The 19,494-nt window shown below is 38.0% G+C and overlaps 1 protein-coding gene across 1 annotated transcript in view; it reads left to right on the forward strand.

The window, feature by feature from the left end:
* Nucleotides 1-19,494, forward strand: part of sema4c (sema domain, immunoglobulin domain (Ig), transmembrane domain (TM) and short cytoplasmic domain, (semaphorin) 4C) — an 81,080-nt gene that overhangs the window by 39,907 nt on the left and 21,679 nt on the right. The window contains exons 3-7 of the mRNA XM_079814817.1: nucleotides 16,117-16,271; nucleotides 16,537-16,599; nucleotides 16,735-16,833; nucleotides 18,059-18,155; nucleotides 18,394-18,513. Of these exons, the coding sequence (XP_079670943.1) occupies nucleotides 16,117-16,271; nucleotides 16,537-16,599; nucleotides 16,735-16,833; nucleotides 18,059-18,155; nucleotides 18,394-18,513 (534 nt within the window). The remainder of the gene's footprint in view (nucleotides 1-16,116; nucleotides 16,272-16,536; nucleotides 16,600-16,734; nucleotides 16,834-18,058; nucleotides 18,156-18,393; nucleotides 18,514-19,494) is intronic.

Here is a 19,494-nt window from a genome sequence, read left to right on the forward strand (position 1 = left end):
ATGATGTAACTCAGTTACTATTTGTAAGAAGTAACTAGTAACTATAACTAATTACTTTTTTAAAGTAACATGCCCAACACTGCCCATTATAAACACTTACTATAAATGTACCATAATGATTCAGGGTAAGATAAAAACACGGTTTGGAAAATGGATTCATGCTGTACATTCTCATTATATCATTTTTGTAAATCTTGAACACAAAAAAAGTTACGGACAGCAGCTTTAATGAGTCCCTTGTTTGTACTGAGCAGTTAAACTGCCCAATGTTCTTCAGATTTCCAGCATCTTTTGCATATTTGAACCCTTTTCATCAGTGACTGTATGATTTTGATATTTTGAGGGACTCAAACACAACTATTTAAAAAGTTGTTAATTCACTGATGCTTAGAAGGAAACACAACGCATTAAGAGCCGGGGGTGAAAACTTTTGAACAGGATGAAGATGTCCACAGTTTTCGTATTTTGTTTAAATATATATTTTAAAAAAAAAAGTCATTTAGTACTGCCCTTTCGGAAGGAACAACAGTTACTTACATGTCTCCCGGAAGACAAATTATGTACAATTTACCTTGATCTTTCAAAAATGCTTCACCTCCCAGCTCTAATGCATTGTGTTTCCTAAATAAATAAAAATAACATGCATTTTTGTATGATCCCTCTTATTTTGTTAAAATTATTCACATTTTCACCGATTCTGCAATGGGTTCACCAGTGGCGTAGGCAGAAAGTGGATGATGGGTGGGCCTCTAATAGTGTGGGTGGGCCGGAATAATTTGCATTACCCCTTAATTTGGAAGAAAAATTCAAACAGCATTTTGAAACAGCAACACAGCCAAAAGTATTCCTCATATGTTGGACCTTTTATTGTCTATTGTATTTTAATGTCTACTTCTACATGTTGATGCCTTCTCAAACCCCCATACGAGCTGTGTTTGTGATGTTTGAGAGCGAAGCGCGGAAGGACCGTTTGCAAGTTTGCTTTACTTTTTAAACAAAATACTTAATCTGCAAGCATAAGCTCCATGCGATCAAGTGTGAGCGGCTGCAACGTGAAAAAAATTTAAAACAGAGCTGGAGAAAGATCCAACCGAGTCCTGATAACTATATCACGAAGAGAAATCACAATGTCTGAGTCCTGTATCGACAACCTGCCATTGCTAATACAGTACATGTGGCTTATGTACATTTCAGAAAACCACTTGCTCACAAATATCATGTGCAAATATTGCATAGCCATGCCACGGCGGGCCAGACTAAAAACCTACCCATTTCTAACCTTGTATGGCTGATGTCTGTTCTAAACAAGTCGGAGTTGGCTGGGTTTTGAATTGAAGATGTTGATAAGATCATCAAAATCCTAATTATCTGTTAGTTCACTTTCAAACGACTAAAATGTTATGGTGTCCTGTCATCTTTGCCAAGATGTGTTTCTTTCTTAAATGTGTCATAAATGTGTTACGGTTTGGTTGTGGACAAGAAGCGCACGATGATGAAGAAGATAACTGAAATAGCTTTTAATATTAAAGACAGGAGAGTCAGGAGAAGGGCAACCAAACTTTAGCACTCAGGCTTACATTCATGAGGACAGACAGAGACTGAGTGAAAACGGAGGCCTTAAATGAACAGAGACAAACGAGATAATAAATGAACGCAGGTGGAAACTAATGAACTAATCAACGACAGAAAACTAGGTCACAGAGGGCCGAACTAAAAACACAAAAGATCAGACATGTGACAAAATGGCAGTTTAGCCATTTTTTTTTATTACAAAAAAAGGGCGCTGCTAGTTGGAATCGAATCCGAATATTTGCGCAAAGAAGAACATAACATACTTCCCGCCTCCTTCTTCCCATGCGAACAAACCCCGTTACAAATGTATTTTCCTGGATCTGACGGGATGTGCAAGCTGTCAATCTGGGTGGGCCTAAGCCACCCAGGCCCACCCGTAGCTACACTAATGGGGTTCACAAATGTTCAAGCACCACTGTATATAAATACAGTCAAACCAAAAATTATTCCAACACCAGATATAATTTTTTTACTAGTGGGTTCAGGACACTATAGTTCATTTATGTAAGTGAGGATGGCAAAATAAAGTAAACTGTAACATACAAAAATTCTTCATAAAGTTTAGTACCAAGTAAAATTGATAAAAATTTGGGACCAAAATGATTCAGACACTTTGACCTGACCATGTTTTTCTTAAAGGTCCCATGGCATGAAATTTCCATTTTAAGAGGTTTTTTAACATTAATATGAGTTCCCCCAGCCTGTATATGGTCCCCAAATGGCTAGAAATTTGTATAGGTTCTGGAGTTCTGGGTGTCCTGCTCTGCCTTTGAGAATATGAAAGCTCAGACGAGCCGATCTGGAATCTTACCTCTATGTTTACCTCCCCTTCCTCTGCTTTGCCCGCCCAGAGATTCAGTTTATCAGTCGCGATGTCAGCACAGGCTTTACAAACAGACTTTTACCATATGGATTCGACAGCACCGCCATAAACAGTGAATAACAGTGTTCATTAGTGCCTGATCTGTGATCAGTGATTTCTGATGTGTAGCTAATCATTCAAGTTCACAAAGACTTTCTTTCTAAATCGTTTAATACTGTCAGTCCCGCCGTTGGCCGTCTTGATGGCCTAAGCGTAATGCATCAGGGAATCAAGCCAGTGACTAAAACGATCAACCATTGTTTCTGTTAGTAGCATGAAAAAAATCCATTATTTAAATGATTAAACTACAGAAAGCGATCAAAGAACACACTCTTTATAATGCTCGGATTTGTCAATCACACGTCGCGAGTGTATCTGCACACTTGTCTAAACTGCCATAATAACGAATGACAAGATCACTGCATTCACGCGATCAACAAGACTGCTCATCATTGCAGCTTTTCATGTGATGGGAAAAGATCTAAAAAATAATGCTATAATCAACACTTGGACGATCCGTTCATCTCGACGGCTGTGATGGTAAACAAATATAGTAAAAGTATTCGAGAGGGGTTCCACATAAGGAGGAAGACGACAGGGTCGTGTGACTGGGACTTGTGTTTATTCAGAACTCTCAGATACAAACAAAATCGGTAAACAACTCGGTACAATAAAACTTTCACTGCTATCTTTCCCCAGCTGTCCATCTCTCTCAGAGTGTGACGGTGTCTCGCTAAATCACGCCCCCTCCGCCACATAATCTAATACTCATTTCAAACGCAAAGATGTCAGCCAATCACAACAGTGGGCGTTTTCACTGAAGTCTAACAGCAGACACGCCCCTTCAAACAGAGCGTTCAAACCAGAGGGCTAATATCAGAATAGAAAAATGCCTTTTATTTCTAAATTATGACGTTTTTTGATGTAAAAACCATACTAACAATATAAGTACACCTCTTCTTTAATTGCTAATGCAACCTTTTACACCACAGACAGAACAAAGTGAAGCATTGCTTGGTCATTGGTTGACCTAAATTGGTATCATCTAATTGTGTACTTAAATTTAACAGCTGACAGCTGATTGGTTGATTGTAATCCATTACATACCTTTCTGTCAAACTATCTGACATTATCAAGATGAATTTGTTCTGACAGTTTAACTCTTGAGTTCTTGTCATATTTTATTACCATTTTCTATAGCGAATAAACTTTGATTAGATGAGAAATGTTTGAAGGTGTCTGAATACATTTTGGTTTCACTGTATTAATAATGAAAAGTTTTTGTTTTGTTTTTGCATTCAAAATGTAATTTATTCCTGTGATTTTTCAGGATTCTTTGATGAATAGAAAGTTCAAAAGAAGAGCATTTATTTGAAACTAAAATATTTACTGTCAATTTTTGAAAATAATAATAATAATAAGTCTTGCTCACTCCAAACTTGCGAACCATAGTGTACATAGAATGGCCGTTCAAGATGCTGAAATGCTGCGGCACAACTGTTTTGTGATTTCGTTCCTCCATCTTTTCCTGTTTTAATCTAAATCACTGTTGATAATCAAAAAAGAAAACAGCTACAATAAACATTAGGCAGTAGGCATGATTTTATGTGTACACCCATAAACTGATAGCATCTCCTTTTAAGACCTCAGTAGAGATCGTAGCGGCTGGGAACACTGCCTTAAATGGACAGGAAATGGCTTTAGTTGAGCTACAGCGAGAGAGAGTGATGTTAAAGAAAGTCCAGAAAGAACAGAAAAGTACACAGTGTGTCTGCAGTGTGTGTTTAACTACTGTTTCAGGTCATGTGCGACTTCGTTTGGGCCCTAAACCACATAAACAGTAGGCCTGCGCAGCACACATGCGCTTTTCAGGGAGGATGAAAGCCAGAAAAACAGGCAAAGCATCGGAGTGCAATTTAATGTTTGTGTGTGAGAGCGCAGAGTGCTTAGACTGGCAGTCTGAGGGATTTAGAGCTCCAGTAGCGTGTGTGTGTGTGTGTGTGTGGTTGGAGGTGGAGAGCTGGATTGCAGCAGAGATAATATTTACCCAGTACTTTCCACACCCACACCCCCTGAAGACCCCTCCTCCACAATTATCCCCATCTTAAAGACACAGAGGATTCCCAAGCAATGCAAACACGCGTCTTTAGTGTGCAACTAAACGTCTTTTCATTCCCTCTGTTCATTATCAAAGCGCGGCGCGTGTCTCTGTGTGAGTGGTGTGGTTTAATCAACTAGACATAATCAAGCATGCGTGGCGCTCGTGGTGTTTTCAGCATCTGCCATCTCACTATATGAGGACATTAACACATGAACTTTGTCTCCAGATCTGGAATCAAAGTCAAAATCAAACTTGAAGAAATTGTGAAGGAAATATGTTACCATTGTACAGCAGGTTGTACTTCTCTAAGTAATAATAATAACAGTAATATGAGTAAAATTATTCAAACTATTTTTTTATTTATTTTTTTTTAGGAATATTACAATTTTTCATTTTGGCAGCATTTTGTTTGCCAAAAAATTTTGATTTCAAATGATGAATTCAATAATAAATGCAGAAATATTAAAACACAGATTTTCTGAAAGGATAAAATATTTCATAGGGGCCAATTATTGTAAAAAAAAAAGAAAGAAAAATAAATACATTTTTAAAATTCATTAATTGTTTCATGAATTCTATTGATGACACATGCTTTTTGATTATTAAAATTTAATTAGCTACTAAAATGGAATCCAGAAATATTAAAATGGAAAAAAAAATGAAATTTGAAAAATAAAATTGGGCCCTAAAAATGTAAACTACTTTTTTGTTAAATTGTTTTATTATTTAAAATAATTGGACATGTTCTTTGATTACTAAAATTTTATTTGACCATTAAAATGGGATCCATAAAGTTATATTTTTGGCCTTTTGGGCCTTTATTTAGATAGTAGGAGGACAGACAGGAAATCACGGGAGAGGAAAGAGGGAAATTGGACTGGGAAAGGACCTCAAGCTGGGACTCGAACTCGAACTCGGGTCGCCTGAAGTGCAACTGCACCATATATCGGAGCACTTGCCCTCACGGCTATGGCTCCGACAGAATCCAGAAAAATTCAAACGGAAAAAGAAGGAATTCGAGAACAAATAAAACAGAATATAAGAAAAAAGAAAGACCCTACTTATTGTGGCAGCCATTAAACTGTTGTCTTCGTGCAGAAAAACAGCTCTGAGAGTTCAAAGAGGAATCAGATGCCCCACCCATAACTTTCCACAGTAGAGCTCCACAACTGATGTCCTGGCACAACATGGTCAGAGAAAGAGTCAGAGAGCAGGTCAAACAGAAAATTAAAGACGAATTTCAACGGTGGCCAAAGGAAACTCCCGCTGACTTATAGAGGAATAGCATGAATGTCCAACGTGCTGAGGATGGCAAAGCTACAGAGAGAGAGAGGGAAGGGGACTGCCTGCCTAGCACATCTCTCTACCCTCCAATTACTGTAATGACGGCCTCCGCTGAAAAGGACAGGCCCACTGCGTGTGTATGTGTGTGTGTTTATGGAAGTCCTATCTGTCTATCTGTGCGGGACTCCTCCCCACGCACAGATATACACAGACGATGTGATTTATCCTCTCTAACAGACGGCCTCTCCTGCACTTGTACTTCTCGTTGTCTGTAAAAGTGTGTTTCTTTTTTCATTCAATAAATCTGTCTCCTGTACCCTTTGTGGACCTGTTCGCTCCAGAAGGAGTCTGTTTGTTAAAGGGGACAGAAAAAAAGAAAGTCTTTCTATTTTTTTATTGTGCGCTCGCCACTTTCATGAAAAGGTCAAACTCGGTACAAGCTGTGAGCTCAATTCTCGACTGCAGTCCCCCCCCCCTCCCCCTGGTCTGTCAAACGCCGGCCTATTTTCAACAACCTTTCACACATCTCTCCCTTTTAGTGTCATACTGTCTCTTCCGCTCACTCTTTCATTTTCTTTCAATCTTGCACCCCCCCCCCCCCCATTTCTATCTTGCTCTTTTACTCCCATACTGTTTCTGTCATTTTTCAGTACCCACAGCTTTTTTGCTTTCTCTGCCATTCCTGCATTCACTCTTGTTGGGCCCCGAGGACAGTTTCATTGCTCTGATGTTGCTTTTTCATAGCTCAGGAGACTAAGGGCCAGATTTACTAAACAAGGTAAGCTAGCATGAGAGCGCAATTCCAAAAAAAGCGCTGATGGGGATAAAAAGTTCTGCGCATAATTTACTGACGACGCACACATTAAAGAACACAGATGGAGCCGGATCATTTTCATAATGACCAACGCAATCAATCAATTAGCGTCTTAGGGCAGGACTTTAAGACATGCTTTTAAAAAAAGTGGCACAAATACCAGTACATTGACTAGCATAAACCTTAGTAAATCACCATGCATGAAAATGCAATATAGGTCAGCCGCAAAAAGTTTCCACGCCTTTTCAGCGCTATTTGTTCACTGCGTGTCTTTAGTAAATTCTGACAGTATAGTTTTTTGCGCCTAAAGAGGGTTTGTGCTGACCCAAGCTGTTAGTGTTGTCAGAATCTAGCTCTGAAATCTGCAACAATATGAATATAAAATGGTTGTGAATGTCTTTTTTATGTCGATTTTATGTGTCAGATCTTATGTAATTTATTGCTGACTTTGGTAACTTGAAACTTTCCCTGGTAGCCGTGTGGTGGAACATTGTAACTGGTTTCGAGCTGATCTAAGATAGTCGTTAGTTAGTCCAAGCTGGTCATAAACTGGTGCAAGTGTTGGTTTAGTATTATTTATACACAATAATAGCATTTATTTCACTTTTACTTTTATATTTTCAATTTTATTTTAAAGCTGCAGTCCGTAACTACATAAAGAAGGAGTATAAACTAGTAGGCTATAGCACATGTGAAGATGCTGCAGGTGGCGGATCATTTATAGCCTTTTCTCACAGCAGAATAATTAAACTCATCATTTTGATGGCGGATTGTAATCCAGAAAGGTCCAAATGACAATCGTCAGTGACAACTGGAGATTCGCCCGTAGTCAAAAGCAAAAGATTAGACTGTACGGATATTGAAATCTAGAGGTAACGCTAATACACACTAAATACACAGTCACACAATGCTGATGTTGTTAACATTAACAAATTGAGAACAAAGTATAACAATAATAATAATCTGCTTGGTTTGCTGGTATTTTTTGTCATTTTAGTACATTCACTGGCCCCACTTTATAAAAGGTGGCCTTAAGGACAATGTATTTGCATTTAAAAATAAATACAATGTACTTACTGAGTTCAAATTGTATTGCAAAACACCTTTGCTGATATTGAGGTGGGATACGGGTAGGGTTAGGGACAGGTGTGGTGGTATGGGTACGTTTAAGGGTAGAGTTAGGTGTAAGGGAAGTTTCAACTGTGTAATTACACATGTAACTACAGAAATTAATTACAGACGTAATTACATGCAGGTATTTTTTTAAATGTAAGTACAATGTAAAAACATGTATGTACACAATAAGTGCATTGTATCAAATTATTAATTAAAATGTACATAGTAGTTAAGGCCACCTAATATAAAGTGGGTCCCATTCACTTGTTTGAAAACTTGTGAAAACTATTTTTTAATACTTTTAATTTTAGTTAACAACATTGTCAAACTGCTAAAACATCTTTGACCAGCTACAAACCAGGTACAAGCTGATTATTCCAGCTTTTTGGAACATAGTATCTGGCTAACCAGATAGTGCTATTAACTAATGACCAACCAACTTTTGACTACCAACTTTCCAAAACCCAGGAACTAGCATAAGATTTTGTAGATAATACTATAGTCTTTTTCTCAGAAGAAAAACATAATTGACTTAAAAGTGCTGCAAGTAATTTAAGCTATAGCTATTTTGCTAACTCCCACCATTTTGCTAAATTCAACCACATGTCCTCCTTTCAAAGCTCATCTAAAACATGTTAGCAAACCAGATGTCAGCAATCATGAACATGCAAAATGGTTCAGATGTAGAGAGTGTTTCTGACTCTCAGGCTAGTCTTCAGAGTTCAGACGTGAGACTCTTTTCAGCTGTTTACACAGTCTAGTGCTGTCACCGAGACACATATTCCAGTGACATCTGTCAGGAAGTTGGGATGTCTGTCAGTTTATGTGTGGTATTCCACAACACTTTTAAACTCAGCATGATATCAAAATTGACTATTCTTTTTTGGAATATTGCAGTGTTATAAATGATTTATATGTGCACATCATATTTTTTTTATTCATGTGCCTTCATAATCTTCATAATCAAAATAACTTCCCCTCCCTCTTGCAGCAACATTCCTTCTCTGATGACGCATTGTAATGTATTTTATTTTTCATATATTTTCCTGATTGCTGCGCCTCTCTTCCCAGTCTGTCAGTAATGCTCTGTTTAGTTCCCATCTCTACGAAGCCCCTCCTTTCGAAAATCATAATGTGCTCTGATTGGTCAACCGCTTCAAGCGTGTTTCGTAAATGTGTTTTTGTGCCCCTTACCATAAGTGCGCGTTTAGATGCACTGCCTACTAACGCAACTCAATCAGGCCTCGTCCCTATTTTTTGCATATGCCTTGGTGGGAAATATTTAAATGAGGAATATTGTGACATGAACGTTCCCAGAAGAAAACTCAGACTACAGTTGAGGAATTTCAGGGAGTTCAGAAACAGTGCTTACTGATATAGAGAATAACTCCCTTTGGGGTGAATTTGTGCTTTGTAGCTTTGCTTGTTCATGCTCAAACAGCAACATTATACAGTACACACTAAAGAAAGTTGAAAATGTAAAAAAACATAAAAGTCTCTGTTTGCTAAGCATTTGCTAACCAGGAAAATCAGATATTCTAGAGATGATTTTTCTTTCCTATGGAGACAGAAATATACTATATATATATATTTCCATATACTGTTTGTGTTGTCTTCTCCACACCTCTTTCTGTTGATGTTCCCTCACTCGCTCTCTGCACTTTAGTGGCTTTTGTGAGTTTTTCAGCCTATTGTTGTAGTAATCCGTTCTGACCATTTCCTGTTGCTGAGCCGTGTTCTCCTCTCTTCCCTTCCCATAGCAGCAGCAGCAACCCCACCACTCCTTCATCTAATCTACTGCAATTACAGCACTTCCCCTCGTCCCCCCAACCGCCCACTCTCTCACGCTCTTAAACGTACCGTTTGTGTTTGCGTATCAGCGTAAACACGCCACCTGTGTCTTTCTTAATGTGTTTTTTTTCCCCCTTTCTTCTCTTTTTAATTGTACTGTTATGTGTCAGCATCAGACGGTGGCTCCTCTCGTCTTTGTCCTAGAGAACGTGGGTGTGTTTTTATAGCCTGCATATGAGTGTACGCGCTTTTCTTTTCCTAATTAGTGTGTGTATGTCCATTTTCTGTGTTTCGAAGTCATTTTTTGTATCCATGTCAAAGCTTCAAAGGCCTTAAAATAGGTCTTTAATAGCAGAGTGTGTGTTTGGAGTGCTGCGGTTATGAGCTATAAGCAGGGCAGGACTGTATTTATAGCAAAGCTGCTTTGTAAGGAGCTGTGGAGGAACATCAGAGGAAAAACTGCAGCCTTCAACTTGACTCGCTTCAGTTTTGCGGCTCGATTCCCTCAACCAGAGCTCACTGCCCTCTCATTCGGCCCAGCTCAGAACTTATGAAGGACAAAGACACACACACAGAGTTCACCTCTGTTCCCTTTATGTTGCTCACATCTGGATTCCATTCAAAGTGACATCTATTTTTAGCCTGTTCCTTTTTTAGTCCGTTCAACTTGTAGATAGAGACCCGCTCTCTGCCATTAGATATGATGCTGTTGGCTTTAGTCAACTTGATCTTTGTGTATTCTATGTTTTACATCAGCTTGGTCAGTTTGATCAGTTTGACTTTTTTAATAAACACTGCTAACCATACAAAACCAAGTTTAGCATTAGCAATCAGCCCCTACTGGTAGATGCTGTAACTGCACCATCTGGCATCTTTCTCCTTTGACGGCCATTCAAAAGTATATATCTACTTTAATTAAAAAATATATAGACATGTCATTATTAGTGTTTTGAAAAATGTATACCGACTTATACAAGACTTCATGTAATGAATATAAAACAAATATTGTGCATACAATGGAAAATATGAATAGGATCCCTCCAAAAACAAATTGGGCACTGGAAAAACATATAGCCCACTATAAGATTTGAAATATATAGCATATATGTATAGCAAAATGTGAAATGCAAATATTTTAACAAATGATAGCTCAATTTGTTTTGGAGGGATCCTATTCAGATTTTACATTGTATGCACAATATTTATTGGTATATATATAAGTTGTTATACATTTGGTATAACTGAATGACATTGTTAAATGTAATATCATAAATGTACATTTATAATATTGTGATGCCGACTTATATTTTCCATGGGATGCACATGCTTATTATTAATTTTATTTTATTTTATTTTATTTGGCTAACATTTTTTATTTCAGTATTGGTTTTAGTCATTTTCGTACGTAAAATGTAATATGTATACAATGTAATATTTACACTGTACATTACAATGTTGTAATGCCTAAATTCATATGTGGCATAGAAAAGGATTTTTTGTGTCTTATCTTTCATTTATTTAACACAATATTTTGACTAAGTAGTAGAGATTTTTATAGTTTTCAGCCATAACTCAGGATAGTCACTACTAGTGAATGGTTTGGCTCTATGTATTTTTTTTCAACAAATACCATCAGCCAGAACACCACCTTGTTCAAATCAGACAAAGAAACCCCTCAGTGGACAATTTGCTCAACGTTGCCACTTTCTGGTTGAGATCTGTAAGTGCGTCCTGTCCCACTGTGTATAATTGCCATCTTCTCTGAATAATAATTAGAAATGACACTCCCTGCTCGGCTCAGCACAAAGCTCAAAAAACTTGCTCTGTGACTGGCTAAGAGGCATTTGAGTCATTATGCAGGTATTTAGAAGTGTGAGCATGTGTGTGTCTGTGCGCTCTGTCACATCTCCCTGGCTGTTTGCAACCCAGCAGATGTTCTCTGTCCTCCCTGGGGGAAGTCTGTTTCCCCTCTTCTCTTGGATCATCCAGCCCTCTTATATGTTAACAAGCTGCCGCTCTCCAACTAATAACCACACGCTCTCCTGACTTCCATTCCGGCAGAATCTTCATCACCACTCATGGTGTCTCTCCAAGATGCTTTTCCTCCCCTCTTGAATCACTTGCTCATCATAACCCTCTCTCCACTCTGCACCCATCTGCCATGGTAGCGGTAAATCAGATGAGGCACAATGTTCCTGTGTGTTCAAGGATGCATGGAATACTGGTGTCCCCTTGTGGCTTCTTCACTGGCTTTAGCCAAGACTGAAGATATCACCCTCTGTTTTAAGTCTGCGACAAATAGCCACAGATCATAGCCAACTTGCAGCATGTTCCTGTTAGTAGTGACTAGTAGTGCCAGGAAGTTGAAGATGCTGCAGTAAATTGCAAACTGTAAAATAAATATAAGCCGACAGTATTTATTCTATTGTATATCTAACATTTCAATCATTACAACTCTCCTAATAGTTTTAGCATGTTATTGAATATGGCAGTGTTAATGAATTGGGTCTTGGTAGACTAGATCTGCTGGATCTGAAGTATGGACTTGCTAATGCTAATAGATACAGCATGTAAGTGAGCATGTGAGATATGCTGCTGCATAAATAGACATACATAAATCCCGTAGCAGATCTAGGCAGGTGGAGCTGGGGGAGGTGGAGGGTTTCAGAGGAGCGCTGCAGGACTAGCTTACAGCAAACAATGAAGCAAACTATTTAACTTCTTAACCCGCATCGGATCGTGGACGGGGGGGTTGACGGAAGTGGGGGGGTGTGTACTTTTATTTACTTTTGTTTTATACAAAATATTCAATCAACTATCACAAACTATGCATCATTTGAAAGCTAAAACACTCAAGATTCATGTTCTGAACTTGTTTTTGCAATAAATACACCAGAGAGGAAAGGGTTAAATGAAACGCTAAAGGACCGTCCATGTAAACATTAGCAAAATATTAGCGTTACTCATCTTTCATCTCCTGTCGTTCAGATCAGATCGGACGAATCCAATAAACACCCGCATACATCTCTGTGTAAGAGTCCACTCTTCAAAATGCATCCCACTTTTTAATCCAAAACAACGAAAAAATAGGGAAAAAACTAAAAATCCTCCGTTGTTTGCAAGAGAGTTTTGAGTTAGCGTGATCAATCATGTCCATTTTCAATGAAAAATCGATTCTATTCCGTGTCTGGCAAACTCCCCCTGCTAGAATAGCTTCTCCCACGTATTTTAAACCCTCCCCCGTCTCTCTCCTTCAATCAGAGACTCTTCTGGGATGCATCATATAGAGGAAGCGCCTTACAGGCTTGGTGAGCTGTCAATCATTGCGCCCATGGTTTTCGTTGGATAAAGGCACTCGGTGCCCAGCCAATGCCTTTCCAACAAAGGTTTGATTGATGGACTTAGTAACCAATCAAAAGGCATTATCTTGCGCAGTTTGCGTAAGTAGGCTTTGGTGAATACTGTTTGTGCGCTGGCTGCGCGTTCTCCATGGCGCAACTGCAGTGGAGCGCGCAGTCTCTCACTGACGCTTCCCATCAGCTAAATGAGTTTTTTACACTTTGTAATCTCTGTAAATAGTTGCTTTAGTTTTTCAGTAACTGTTTATCCATTATAATTAGTAGTATATTGCAGTTTATTGCAGATTTATTTGAATGAAAAACTACTCTTTACAATAGCAAATGTTCTGAAATAAATGGCCTTTTTGAAATGACGCCGAGACTTTTCTTGACATAAAAGCTCACAGAAGCCACATTACTGAGAGAATCATCCTCATATTTGAATCATGACATGATTAGACATTCAGTTTTATATTTAAGTTATTTTCAGGCTCTTAACATTAAATTATAATATTTTTTTCCCTAAGTGAAAACAAAAAACAAAAAACGTGAGTCACTTACATGTATATTTACATGTATATTACTCTGTTCCCATATTACTTTGAGTTATTATGACTCTTGGGTAGCAATATTTCAAGTGTCTAGTTTAAAATAAGACCAGGTTTATGAATATAGACCATAGGGTTTAAGAGCTGCAGACATTTTCATTTGGGTATATCGTTTTCAAAGAATTCTCAAAAATGGGGCGCTTGTTAAGAGGTTAAATGTTGGGCAAGCAATCTCATTGGCTGCAGGATAAGCAGAGGCCAATCAGCTTGTGCCATGTGGTAATGATGTGATTGCTTGCAGATTGCATGTAAAGGACCTGACACACACAGAATGCCACGCGTGTTTGAACGGACGAAAATCACACAAAAGCATGCCAAAATGTCCGCTTTGTCGAGTAACCTCATAAGCACAGTCTTAAATGAGATAAAAAGTGTTAAATGAACGCGAAGAGTAGTGAGCACATCGGATGCGTGTCAGATCCCGATCCGCGTCATGTGCTTCAGGTCTTAAAGCGACAGCAGCCTAATAAACCTGCTGCTGTGATGTCGGTCATTAATGTAAATTAAAGAACAAAAGACAAAGAGGAAATCACTCACTGCTCTTGAATGAACTTTTGCAGCTCTAATAAGGATTTATCTAGATTTAATTTATAGTTATGCAGTGAAGACTGTTGTGATTGACAACTTTATTTAATGTTTTATGTCCTGTTAGATCAAATATACTGTATTTATGTTGTTTCTACAGTAAATTTGGAGGTTAATTGTGAAATGATTACAATATAAAAATTAGGGCTGGGCAAATTAACGCGATAACGCGGGCGATTAATTTTTTCAGCTTAACACATTAAAAATATGTAACGCAAATAACGCAGCGACCGTTTTTATATCCATTTTTGCCTAGCGTTACATGATCACGCTCTTATACATGTCAGCTAATCGAGGGACACTCTGACACACACACACAAACACACACACTCCACGCACAGACAGACTCGCTTCAGTCTCCTGCTCACATCGAGTTCTCTTTTGCTCTTGAACAAACAATAACATCAACACAGAGAATTTTGAGTATTCTCATATTAGGAGTCTTAAATGAGTTAAATAACATCTTAAATGAACTTAAAGAGTTGTGAGGAAATGAGATGCGCGGGACAGCACGTCAGATCCGCGTCATGTTCGTCAGCGGCCGTTCTTAAAGTGACAGTAGCACTGATAATGCCTGTCATTAATGTTCATCAAAGGGAATCCCGTTCAAAACGGGAACAGAGAAAATTGTAGCTTTAATGATGATTAATCTATATTTAATTTATTATTTATGCAGTTAAGAAAGGTGTTTGATAACTATTACATTTCTGTATATGTCTAACAGGGAAGGCCATGGGTAAATATAACATATTATTTTGGGTTTAGGTAAAGATTGTTTTAAGTTCACTTAAATTAAAAGTTGTTTTTTTAAAGCCTAATAAATGTTGAAATTGGGAGCTTTCAGTTATACTGTAATGTAACATCATGAATGTTTTTTAGAGACATTAGTATCAGTATGTAACGAATCCACAGAGTCATAGAGATCCATTTGCAGCTTTAATTAGTGACAAAGTCAGACAGACAGGGTATTGATAGGTAGACAGGAATGGTATGGGCAAGGCAAAGAATACTCAGGTAAGCTAGTGCTGATGATCGGGGCAGGCAGCAAGGTTTCAAACACGGGTAACAGTGCAGGGTCGTGGGAGCCAGAGTATGTTCAGTTAGCCAGGAAACAGTCCAAGGTCGAGGTAGCCAGAGAGTGGTCGAAGAGTTCCAAAAACAGTCCAAGATCTAAACCAGAATAAACAGAATCAGTAGACAATCGCTCAGTATGTATGCCAGGGCAAAACAAGACTTCGCACTGAATGGGTGTGAGAGAGGGATTCTTATACATGTGGAAATGAAGTGCAGGTGTGAGTGTAATCAATGAAGAGCAGGTGTGTGATCAGTCCAGGAGAGCAGCATTATGGGAAATGTAGTTTGCATGGCCATAGTCAATACTCTGGAGATGGATCCCTCTGTGAATGTGGAGGTGACACAGGAAACTCCTGTGTAACACAGTGATACTGGCCTTCATTCATAAAAACTTTGTGTAGTAAAGTAACTGAAATTATTACAATATCAAAATATTAAAAACTTAAAATATTAAAAACGTGCGATTAATTACAGAAAAAAATTTGATTAAAGTTCATTTTTTTAATCGATTCCCAGCACTAATAAAAATATATTACAGAAAATATGTGCAATGTGCATATACATTTTATTCATATAACATTAACACTGAGCATTATATAATCTAGGTTAATGACTTATTGATATTGATTTGTATATGACCATTTCATTTATATTTTTCGTTGTTAATTAATGTTTATTCATATTGCACCATCTGATGCTAATACAACTTGAAATGTTAAGAGCACCATTAAACCTGGGCTAACCAACCTGGATCATGTAAATGTATGTCTTTTTAACACATTGCCAACCAGTTTAAGCAAAGGTTATGAGTATCCGTGGAAATTCATGCTTGCCTAAGTTGGCATTTTCAGCAGGGACGTTGGTGAAAATGATAAATGTGAGAGATTTTTTTAAGCCCAAGAGTCATATTGGATCAGTGACATTTGGATCACATTCAATTCCCCTAAAAACCTTTTTTCCTCTCTTTTCAGATGTGCACGACAGTATGGCGAGGTTTCGCGCTGTTGGGGTGTGGAACTACACCATGTTGACCCTGGCAGAACATGAGAGGGTTTTGTACGTGGGCGCCAGAGAGCACATCTTCGCCCTGGATCCCAATGACATCAGCAGACAGCTCCGACCACAGGTATGTTCTGCGTAGAAAAAGCTTTTTTCAATTTATTTTATTCAAACAACTCCAATGGCACCCAATAAATACTAATCCAGAAGTCATCAAGCAAAAAGTGCATTAACATTTTATCATTCAAAAATATCTGCATTTAATCATGACTCACTTTTTCAATGCCACAGCCATTTGTAGTAAATTACCAGTTGCAGCAGTCAATAGTGAGTGCACGTTTAACATGCAGAGTGCTATTTGCTTGTAAAAGTCATGTCTCTTTCTCTCTTAGATTGAGTGGTCGGCTCCTGTGGAAAAGAAAAAAGAGTGCGCGACGAAGGGGAAGAATAACCAGGTACTGGCTAATGTTGCATCCTTTCTGTTTTAACAGCTTTACTTTGTCTGGCCTCGCTGAAATACATTTACTCTCCCTCTATTTCACTTATTTTCTCTTTGTCTCTCTCTCTCTCTCTCCTCGCCATCTTTTCAGACTGAGTGCTTCAACTACATTCGTTTCCTGCAGAGCTACAACCACACACACCTGTACACATGCGGGACTTACGCCTTCCAGCCTAAATGCACCTATATTGTGAGTGTGCGCTCTTATCATTGCCTCAGAAATCCGATCCGACCCACATGATCAAGTTGAGCGGGCTGCAATATGATGGAGAAACTGTGTGTGTGTGTGTGTGTGTGTGTGTGTGTGTGTGTGTGTGTGTGTGTGTGTGTGTGTGTGTGTGTGTGTGTGTGTGTGTGTGTGTGTGTGTGTGTGTGTGTGTGTGTGTGTGTGTGTGTGTGTGTGTGTGTGTTAGCGAGTCGCTTCTAGTGTGTCAAAGTGAAATATATCAAATGTACATGAGGTTGTGTTCTCACGCAGTGCGGACAATGCGATAAGACGGCATGAAGCGGCTTGTGTGTATTTACTTATTTATTTTTCATTCATGTTTTATATATATAAAATAAAGGTTCTACTAGGTTCTTGGTAACACTTATATTTAAAGTATTATAAAAGTGTTTTTAAACTTTATAATGCATTGTATGATTTCATTAATAACTGTAACCACAGTTATAATACATTATAATACTATAATCTATTAATTATAATATAACATAATCTATTCATACTAAAATCTATTATCGCTTCATACTATAATCTAAAGTAAAATGCATTAAAACACATGGCAAACAACCAATTTCACATGCAACAAGGAATCTGCAAATATTATAATGCATTTTAACTTTGGTTACAGTTATTAATGAAAATATATCATGCATTATAATGTACATAATGAATACCTTTATCAGCAATATTATGAAATATTATTATAATTCAAAATAGCTGGTTTCTATTTTAATATATGAATGATTGAATACATGTTTTACCTTTTTCATTATTATTTAAATAGTATTATTAAATATTATTATTTTAATATATTTTTAAATTTAATTTATTCCTGATGAAAAGCATAATTTTCGACATCATTACTGCAGTCACATGATCCTTCAGAAATCATTCTAATATGCTGATGCTCAATTATTAATAATGGTTCTTATAGCAATGTTGAAAACAGTTTTTGCTGCTTAATATTTTTGTGGAAAATGTGATAAGACGGCATGATGTGGCCTGTGTATTGTCAGTGTGTGTGTGTGTGTGTGTGTGCACTTATTTGTGTGGGCAGGAGGAAGATGCAAGAGGGCTCAGCTGCTGCTTAAACTTTAGCTGGCAAACAGCCGGTGGTGCAGTGTGTGCGTTAGGTCATGTGTGTGTGTGTTTGCTTGATCCATATGTAACTGTTTATTTCTTTGTCTAATAGAATGCAGATCATTTCACTCTGGATAGCGCCGCCCTGGAGGACGGCAAGGGAAAGTGCCCTTACGACCCCGCCAAGGGTCATACAGGCCTCATTGTGGGTGAGTCATCCGTACGCACATGTTTCTGACATGCAAAAACCTGCATTATTATTCTTGTTCCTTGTGCGTGGGTGTCCGTTTGTGTTCTGTGACGCCCGTGGATGCGTTTATGCCTCCTCTCTTCCCACACTTGGGAGAGACCGGAGTCCCTCTTTAATATCTCATAACCGTGAGGCTGTAGACAGGAGTGTGTGCATGTGCGCCTTTTCCCGCTCTAAGCGTTCTTCTGCTTTCCTAGACAAAGAGTTGTACTCCGCCACCCTCAATAACTTCCTGGGCACAGAGCCCGTAATCCTGAGGAACCTGGGACAACAACATTACAGCATGAAGAGTGAATACCTCCCGGCTTGGCTCAATGGTAAATCTGAAAGCACACACACATACACAACATATATTTCATTCCCCTGCTGAAAAGACCAGCTTATGTTATGATGGTGCCCATGATTGACCAGCTTTCAGCACCAGGACAGAGTAAACCATGCTGCTTCCTTCTTCGGACATGGATTAGTGAGTTATTTGGATTTAGTTGCTGGTAATTTGACACGATCCTTCATTGTTCTCATAATTCTCATATTATACATATAGATATTACACATACAGTAGATATATAGATATAATCCTTCTTGGCTTTTATGATCAGTAAATGTCCGGTTGCATGTAGGTATTTATAATTATAAAAAACAAATATATATATATATTAGGGCTGTAAAGCGATTGAAAATTGTAATCAAATTAATTACATGATGTGGCGATTAATTAATTGCAAATTAATTGCACATCAAATTTGGCAAATGCGTCATTATTGTGTTAAATGAGAAAAACATAAAATAGACATTACAAAAAGTAGCTTTAGGGACAAAAAATTGGTTCAACATAGAATTTATTACTTAAAACTTTTAGGCTTCAACGGCCATGAGGGTGAATAAAAGATGACAGATTTTTCATTTTTGGGTGAACTATACCTTTAATGTTTTTTTTATTAATATGATACTTTTAAATAAGAAACTAAAATTGCCAGTTGGTGGTGGTAAATATATATATAATTTAGCAATGAACATTTTTTACAGCATTTATTAGCGAAGAATAAACCATGTTGCTTCTTTGGACATGGATTACTGAGTTATCTGGATTCAATTGTTGCCGACTTGACACAATCCTTTATTGTTTCACTCTCCGAAGCTCATATCTGAGTCGTTGTCATAGCAACAGGTCTGTAAGCTCAAACCTTTTTTGTTTAACGTAAACAGGATTAGATTTTGGATGGTGAAGTCTGTCCCAGCCTCTCCCTCGTTCTTGTGAGCGCACACAGGGGATGTAATAATTTAGTATTATTATAATT

Source organism: Gobio gobio (assembly GCF_949357685.1).
Source record: "Gobio gobio genome assembly, chromosome: 4".
Lineage (NCBI taxonomy): Eukaryota > Metazoa > Chordata > Actinopteri > Cypriniformes > Gobionidae > Gobio > Gobio gobio.